At 39.2% G+C, this 9539-nt stretch overlaps 1 protein-coding gene across 1 annotated transcript in view; it reads right to left on the reverse strand.

Moving 5' to 3' along the window:
- The window catches only part of RPGRIP1L (RPGRIP1 like), a 105403-nt gene that overhangs the window by 49398 nt on the left and 46466 nt on the right, over positions 1–9539 (reverse strand). Inside the window, exons 17-18 of the mRNA XM_023514739.1 lie at positions 6847–6998; positions 3766–4144 (exon numbers count right to left, since the gene is read on the reverse strand). Coding sequence (XP_023370507.1) covers positions 3766–4144; positions 6847–6998 — 531 coding nt within the window. The remainder of the gene's footprint in view (positions 1–3765; positions 4145–6846; positions 6999–9539) is intronic.

Raw genomic sequence — 9539 nt, forward strand, 5'->3', positions numbered from 1 at the left:
GGAGAAAACAAAAAGGACTCCACTGAGTTATTTGTCCTTGGATAGATGAGATGACCACTCAATTTGGAAAATAAAAGGTGAGGGAGACTTATGATTAAACTGTGAACACATCACCAAGACACACACTGACCTACAGGCAAAGAGTGGAAGCCTACTGGCTCAAAGTGTTTATATACACTTTTCAACAGTCACTGGACGACCACTAAGCTATGCTGACCCATGCCTAAAATTAAAACAAGAATAAAACAAGGAAGTAAAACTCAGCAAAGACATCAGTGGCCACACACAGTGAAAGAAACAAACTCTACAGAATGACTTAAGGCAAGTTTCCAAAAAAAAACAAAAATAGCAACAGTAATAGAGAGGGTGCTGAAACATATTATTCCAAATGTCTACTTCTCAACAAAAAAGTTATGAGATATGCAAAGACACAGGGAAATCTAATGCATAGACAGGAAAAAAGTCATCAACAGACATGTTCTCAGAGCAACCACCTTAGACTTGCCAGACAAAAATCTCAAAGCAGCTAATATTAATATACTCAAAGAACTAAAAGAAACCACGTTTGAGGCCAGGCACAGTGGCTCACACCTATAATCCCACCACTCTGGGAGGCTGAAGCGGGTGGATTGCCTGAGCTCACGGGTTTGAGACCAGCCTGAGCCAGAGCGAGACCTCGTCTCTAAAAATAGCCAGGTGTTGTGGTGGGTGCCAGTAGTCCCAGTTACTGGAGAGGCTGAGGTAAGAGAACTGCTTGAGCCCAAAACTTTGAGGTTGCTTTGAGCTATGATGCCACGGCAGTCTACTGAGGGTAACAAAGTGAGACTCTGTTTCAAAAGAAAAACAAAAACCAAAACCATGTTTAAATAATTATTTTATGGAAAGTAAGATGATAATGCTTTAACCAACTAGAGAATATAATAGAGATTAAAATGCTGGGTGTGGTGGCACACACCTACAGTCTCAGCTACTCAGGAGGCTGACACAGGAGTATCACTTGAGCTCAGGAGTTTGAGCCTGGCCTAGGGAACAGTGAGACCTTAACTCTAAACAAAATAACACAAACAAAAAGCATCAAAAAACAAAAAAAAGGAGAAAGATTATGAGATTTTTCTTTTTGTTTTTTTTTTTGAGACAGAGTCTCAAGCTGTCCCCCTGGGTAGAGTGCCATAGCATCACAGCTCACAGTAACCTCCAACTCCTGAGCTCAAGCGAGTCTCCTGCCTTAGCCTCCCAAGTAGCTGGGACCACAGGTGCCCGCCACAACACCTGGCTATTTTTTTTTTTTTTTGGTTGCAGCCATCATTGTTGTTTGGCAGGCCAGGCTGGATTTGAACCCGCCACCTTAGGTGTATGTGGCTGGTGCCTTAGCCACTTGAGCCACAGGCACTGAGCCAGATTATGAGATTATTTAAAAAAAGGACTAAATATTCTCGAGTTGAAAAGTATAATTACTGGCCAAGTGTGGTGGTTAATGCCTGTAATCCCAGCACCCTGAGAGGCCAGCATGGGAGGACTGCATGAGCTTAGGAGTCTGAGACCAGCCTGAGTAAGACTGAGATCCTGACTCTACTAAAAATAGAATTAGACAAATGTTAAGGCAGGTACCTGTAGTCCCAGCAACTTGGGAGGCTGAGGCCTCATTTGAACCTGGAGGTTGAGGCTGCTGCTGACACCATGGCACTCAAGAGAGACTCTATCTAAAAAAAAAGTTCCAGGTATGGTGGCTCACCCTGTAATCCTAGCACTCTGGGAGGCCGAGGTGGGTGGATAGCTTGAGCTCATGAGTTCGAGACCAGTCTGAGCAAAAGTGAGACCCTATTTCTACTGAAAAATAAGAAACAGAAAAACTGAGGCAGGAAGATTGCTTTGATCCCAGAAGAGGGCTTGAGCCCAGGAGTTGGAGGCTGCTGTGAAATGTGACGCCATGACACTCTACCCAGGGTGACAGCTTGAGACTCTGTCTCAAAAAAAAAAAAAGTATTATATGTGTAATATAGTAAGTAGATATAATTAATAATGATTATATATATACACACACATGTATACATATATGTATATATAAAATTACTGAAGTGAAAAATTCTACAGAGTGATCAATAAGAGATCCAAAATGGCAGAAGAAAGAATCAATGGACTTGACGAAGGATCAGTAGAGATTATCAAATCTGAAGAATGGGAGAAAAAAACGAAGAAAAATGAATAGAACCTCAGTGACCCATGGAAAATCATTAAATGTATCAACATAAGTATACTGGATATCCAAGGAAAAGAAAGAAAGGGAAAAATAAAAACAATTTAAAACATTTTTATTTTAAAATTCTTTTTAGAGATAGAGTCTTGCTCTGTTATCCAGGTTAGAAAGCAGTGGCTTGATTATAGCTCCTGTAACCCTGAAATCCTGGGCTCGTGCAATCCTCCCGCCTCAGCTTCCTGAGTAGCTGGGACTAGAGACATACGATACTACGCCAGACAATTTTATAAACAATTTTTTGTAGAGACAGGTCTCACTATATTGCCTAGGCTGGCCTTCAACTCCTGACCCAGGTGTTCCTGTGCTAGGATTATATTAACAGGTATGAACCACCATGACTAATACCCCCTCCCCCCAAAAAACACAAACTGAAGACATAAATGCAGGAAATTCTCCAAATTTGGTGCATAACATTACACTACATTTGTAGAATGCTCAAAAAATTATGAGGATAAACATAAGTAGATCCACATCTAGATATACCAGTTAAACTGCTAAAAGACAAAAATAAATAGGAGACCTGGAAAACAGCATCCAGTATAAGGGAAGTACAATAACATTAACAACTGACTTCTTGTCAGAAAAAACTGAGACCAGAAGTCAGTGGTCTGATAAAATTAATGTGCCAAAAGTAAAAAAACCTCCATAAACTGTCAACCAAAAATATTATACACAACAAGACTGTGAAATAAAAGCAAAATAACATTTTCAGATAACAATAACTGAGAGGATTCACTGCTATTCTAAGACATATCATAGGAAGTTTTTCAGGTTTTAAGGAAGAGACACCAAGTAGTAACTCAAATCCACACAAAAGAATAGAGACCAATAAAGGTAATTACACAGGTAATTATAAAAGACAGTATAAATATTTCATTTTCTCTTTTCTTCTCTAAACTTATTTAAAAGACAATTGCATAAAACAATGATTGTAAAACTATATTGCTGGTCTTCTATGAAGATAACGTGTATATATATATACACGATAACACCACAAAGAAGGGAGAGTAAGTGGAGCTATGCCAGAGTAAAGAAATGACATCAGACAATACCTCACATGTACAGGAAGAAAGAAGGAATACCAGAAATAGTAAATACGTAGGTGAATATTAAAGTCTCTTGTAATTATATGTTTTCTCTCTTTTCATAACTTCATTAAAGAATATACAATTATATAAAGCATTAATTACATGTATAACGCTGCTTTGTTGAGAATATAATATACACATGGACGAACAAACGACAATAGTTACACAAGGGAGGAGAGAGAGAATGGAATTACATCAGAGAAAATTTCCTATATTTTAAAGCTAGTATTAATTAAAAATAGACAGTGATATATCAGAATGCATCGAGAATCCCTAGAACAACTACTAAGAAAATAACTCAACAAATAAAGGTGTAAGGTTTCAAAGACTGTCTGCGAAGGTTAGGAAGATTATAAACAAACCATACACTCCACGAGGTATACTCTGTTTTCACCATTTATAGATTCAAGAACACAGGCTTACCTGAGATACACCTGTCATGTGCCAATGAAATGAGGGGCACGTTGACTTTTCCTATGTAAAGATTCTCTTGGGTGTCGTTATCATCAAAAACATAAAAACTCAGAGACTCTGACTTAAGGTATCGATCCAGATCCATATTCATCGGCACTGGGAAACACATATGATCATCAAACTGTGGATCGTTGCTACTGGGAATGATGGCTGTATCATGATCTGCAAAGTCAAAAAACTTGTACACAACATATGGGTGTGGCTGCAAGTGGCTTACACGGGACTGCAGGTGGTTGCAACATCTTACAGTAATGTGAAGTTCATTTAAGTTGCCATCTGTAGTATCTGTAGAACCGGGTTGAGCAGTTTTGGGTCCTTGCTGACTTAACTGGAAAACATACATATTTATATTATAGAAATATACAATTAAAAGATAAACAGCACCTGCCAATCCCCAAACAAAACAGTTTCGTAAAGTAACAAAAGCTGCATATTTTCACTTCATAGTTAAAATTTATCAGTAAAAGAATCTCTGATTCTTATTCAAAACCAGTATTCCCTAGGATATTTGTGAACAGATGATCTTGTATTATTAGCAAAATAAACACGAGACTGAACATACAAGTAGAGATTGGTACTAAAACCATACCGAAGCAAAAAAGAAATTATTTAATGAGCAGTGAGTCTAAAGATGAATGTCCCAACTACAGAACTGCCCCACTAGACTGATGCTCTGTTATCTCTGGGTTGGCCCTCCTCCTCAACTGCTAGGATTTGAGGAAGCAGATATCTGAAGCCACATCAACCACTTTATCAAAGTCAAACTGTTATAAGAACAAGAGAGCAGAGCTGGTGAGAAACCTTAAAGGGATGAAAAGCTAGGACTGGGAGGATACTTCAGAAGAGAGAGAAGAACAAAAGGAGTTCTTAGGCAGAGCTGGGTGTAGGCAATGGGGAAATAGGGTTGAAAATGGTACCTTGGGAAAACAGTGTGTCCATTCAAAACAAAAGTTTGGTTACAGTGGAACATCAAGCAAGGATTAGTGTACAATATGTCTTGTCTTTTTTCTTTTTTTTTTTTGAGACAGGAGCCTCAAGCTGTCCCCCTGGGTAGAGTGCTGTGGCATCTCAGCTCACAGCAACCTCCCACTCCTGGGCTCAAGTAAGTCTCCTGCCTCAGCCTCCCAAGTAGCTGGGACCCCAGGCGCCCACCACAATGCCTGGCTATTTTTTGGTTGCAGCCGTCATTGTTGTTTGGCGGGCCCGGGCTAGGGATTCGAACCTGCCACCTTAGGTGTACGTGGCTGGCGCCTTAGCCACTTGAGCCACAGGCGCCGAGCCTATATCTAACTTTCATTTCTATAACAGCATTTCCCAAAGGGTGTTATAAAAAATACTAGCCAGAAAGGTGATGTCTGGGAAACAGGTGCCATTTTTTTCTTCACAATGTTCTTCTATTAGTCAAGGCTCTTTAATTGAAAGTTATAGAAATCAATAATACCTAGCAAACACAACACAAGATGGACTTTACTACAGAGTAACAGAGATATTTCAAGGAACTATATAGTAGAAATCTCATTGAGCCCTAGGAAGGTAGTGGCCTGGACAATCAACAGAATTTACTATCTGGTCTTCATTGTTTTGTATGTTTGGTCATCCTTCTCGCTCTTCAGACCATTCTTTCTTTTGCTGGTTAACATGGTAGAAGATGGCTGTCCATAGCTCCCAGTCATGTATATTCCAGGCATGTCTTATTTTCTCTTGATTTTAGAAGGCAGAATCTGATTTGCCCAAATGGGGTTAAGTGGCTATTTCTAAATCATTTGTTATAATTGGGGAGGGTGTGGGAGAAAGTATGATCACCTGTATAAACCTGGCCACTCAGGGACTGCCCCCAAAGACTGAGTGTGGAGGCAGTTCCCAGGGAAAAACAGGTAAGACTTGAGCTGACTTTCCAAGATGTACTATACTGTACCCCTCTGTTACTCAGCATGCTTGATGCTTCCTGTCGAGATTCACATTATACACAAGAACGCCCAAATTCAGGAATCCTATTTAACTTTGCTCAATTCAGGGCTTTCTGTGTTTATTGGATGATGGAATTCATTTGGAAATATGGTCGTTAAGACTCTATGAAATATAGTTTGGGAGATGCTGCCCTGAGGAATTGCATTTTAACTTCCAGTTCTTGGAAAGAGAATACTAATTGTGTATTCTACTTTGCATTTCAGGAACCCAATACGAGTAAAGAGTTTTCAAAGAAGGCCAATAACTGATAGTCCAATAATAGCTATTTATTTCCTTAACACTAGAAATTATTAATAAGTCTCTTGATGTGTGATCACAGTATTGCAACTGTATTTTTCAAAAGTGTCCTGGGTAACACATGGGAGTTTTTTGTATTGATGGAACAGCTGCTCATCTTGATTGTGGTGGTGGTTATATGAATCTATCCATGTGATGAAACTGCACAGAACTCCCCTCCCCCAAATAAATGCAGGTAAAAAGTGATAAAATCTGAATAAGATGGATGGACTAGTTAATGTCATTATACCAATGTCAGCTTCCTGGTGTCGATATTATACTATAGGGATATAAGATGTTACAATTAGGAGAAATGGGATTAAAGGGTACATGGGAACTCTCTGTACTATTTTTGCAACTTCCCGTGAGTCTGTGATTAATTTGAAATAAAAAGTTAAACAAAGCCACTTCATGGCTGTGAAAGAAAATGATTTATTTATTTATTTATTTATTTAGAGACAGAGCCTCAAGCTATCTCCTGGGTAGAGTGCTGTGGCATCACAGCTCACAGCAACTTCCAACCCCTGGGCTCAAGCGAGTCTCCTGCCTCAGCCTCCCAAGTAGCTGGGACCACAGTCGCCCACCACAATGCCCGGCTATTTTTTGGTTGCAGCCGTCATTGTTACTTGGTGGGCCCGGGCTGGATTTGAACCCACCACCTTAGGTGTATGTGGCTGGCGCTTTAGCCACTTGAGCCACAGGTGCCGAGCCAAGAAAATGATTTTAGTTTAAAAAATTATAAAATCTCTTATGTTCTCAAAGGGTCTTAAAGCCAAATAAGTTTACTGATTGCATTTGCTTTGATACCTTAACATTTGATGTTATATATCCCAAGGCCTTTGCCCGTTCTCGATAGAGTCGAATTGCTTGATCCATGGGAACTCTTAATCGGAACCAATATTCCACTGTGCCAAAATCTGGGATGTCTCCTTTAGTTCCTGAAAATCAATACATAACCCACTTTAAAAATAGTTCCATAAATTAAAATACATACCAAAAACTAAGAAAATGCCGTGAAGGGTATGTTGACCAGTTTGATGAAAGCATTTCAAATTGTATATAAAACCAGCACATCGTACCCCATGATTGCATTAATGTACACAGCTAAAAAATTAAATTAAAAAAGAGAGAGAGAAAAAAAATAAAATATATATATATACCAATAAAAACACATAATGGTATTAAGCATTAAAACCATAAATTTTAGGCACGGTAAAATAATATGATTTTCACAAGTGGCATGTGATTGACAACAGAGATGAAGAAAACAGCTACATCTGAAGCATGAGTTTCACTATATTTTAAATATTGTTAAAGAACTCCATCAAACTATGTTTGAGTTATTCCAATTTATACTATTTTAATCCTTCTACAATATAAAACAAAAATCTAAACATTGAGTCAGATAGTAGATTCTTCTTGTTGCTATAGTACTTAAAACAAGTTGTACTCAATATAGTTTGAGATTTATAGGATGAGACCTGAAAATTATAAATATGACATTCTACATTCTAGTTTTTGGTAGGGACTGGGTTTGAACCTGCCACCTCTGATATATGGGGCTGGCACTCCTTGAGCCACAGGTGCCACCCTGACATTCTACATTCTAATTTAACTTTTAAGAACTCTTTGGACCTTCCCATTTCTTTATTATACTGTAAGCATAGGGGAAAACTGTCAGAGTTAAGTCAAATGTACACCATCTGCCATACACCCTCGTATGGCGTGTGCCCTGCCCATTCTCAGTACTCCTCCTCTGTGAAGACTTCCTGGAAGGCTAACAAGAATGGAGAAGCATGAATCCTATGTACTCAATTTTGACATGAGGACAATTAATGATAAGGGGAGGGGGTGAGCAGAGAGAGAAAGAAGGAGGGAGGGATGAGGAAAGGAAGAGCAGAGAGAGGGAAGGAGGGAGGGGGGTGGAGGTCTTGGTGTGTGCCACACCTTTTGGGGGCAAGACATGATTGTAAGAGGGACTTTACCTAACAAATGCAATCAGTGAAACCTGGTTTCTGGTACCCTCAATGAATCCCCAACAATAAATTAAAAACAAACAAACAAACAAACAAACAAACAATAACACAGCCCTAAAAAAAAAAGAAGTCTAGAAGACATAAGACCTATGGCTCCTGCAGACGTTGTATATCCTCACTAGGGCATTGACTGCTTTAGCCTGTCTGTTCATAAGTCTATTTCTCCAAATAACTAGAGTAGAATCTCTGTTAAGTTGACCATCCAAGGGACTGTAACAAACCACTCAACATATGGACATGTTCAACATACTGAACTAGGCCTACTGCACTAATACATACATGTGGCATAGCCAGTCTCTGAATATTAGACCAACTTAAGGTTGTGGTGCTAGGCAATTAGCTGGATATGAGTAGGGTGGGTGATAGATATGGTTGGGCTATTTTGGATTGCTTTGTGTCAGGCTGACCTGGGCTATTATGGGAAGAAGGTTGATTAAGACCTTGCAGGTGGGTTATTCTGAGAACAGTTAAGACCCTGGAGACTTCCAAGAAGCAGCTGATACTCCTTAAAGTTGTGTATAAGACACAAACCTGTGCTTTCCACAGAGCATGCGGTCACTAGGATGGGGCCCGGCTTGCTGTGCAAGTCATTAATTAAACTTTATTTTTCTTGCTAAAACTTGCTCTTTTCAATTATTTCAGTAACTACCTGGAGGCACTGTGCTGCTCCAACAGTGGTCAATGTAGGGAGGGGGTCAGTATGGAGGGTCTACTGTATAAGTTTCTTAAGGGTCACATTTTTTACCAATATACTCCTAACAAGAGGGACCAGTACACAATGACATTCAATATTTGTCAAACAGAATAGTCTACTCATAAACTCTTCTGAACATACATGTTATTAAAAACGTTACCTCTACTCTCTCCTACTTCATCAGCTTCTTTCTTGCAAATGGATCATTCTCATCAGCACACAAACATAATTTATTATCTGCCTGTTATGGCTTAAATGTCTGGACCCTCCAAAACTCATGTTGAATATAATTGCCATTGTAACAGTATTAACAGAGGGGACCTTTATGAGGTAATTAGGCCATGAGGCACCTGTCCTCCACTGGGAAAGGTTCAGTTTGGCCCCTTTTGGCTCCCTCTTGCTCTCTTGCCTTCTGCTGTGTTATTATGCAGAAAGAAGGCCCTTACCACATGCTGGCACCTTGATATAGGACTTTGCAGGTTCCAGAACTGCGAGCTAAGACATTTTTATTTCTGTTCATTATAAATTGCCCAGTCTCAGGTATTCTGTCATAGAAGCACCAAATGAACTAAGACAAAAGTCATCATTAAAAAAAAATCCTAAAGGAATTAGATTACTGCATATACATATTTTCTTATATATGCACAAAATATCTTTGGAAGAATTTATAGCCTTTAGTGAAGGGAATCAGGGTGGCTGAGGGATAGGGAGGGAGGCATTTATATCTTCTTGATTTTTGAGTCATGTGA

This window comes from Otolemur garnettii, unplaced genomic scaffold (assembly GCF_000181295.1).
Source record: "Otolemur garnettii isolate 467f Iridium unplaced genomic scaffold, OtoGar3 scaffold00058, whole genome shotgun sequence".
In the NCBI taxonomy this organism is placed as follows: domain Eukaryota; kingdom Metazoa; phylum Chordata; class Mammalia; order Primates; family Galagidae; genus Otolemur; species Otolemur garnettii.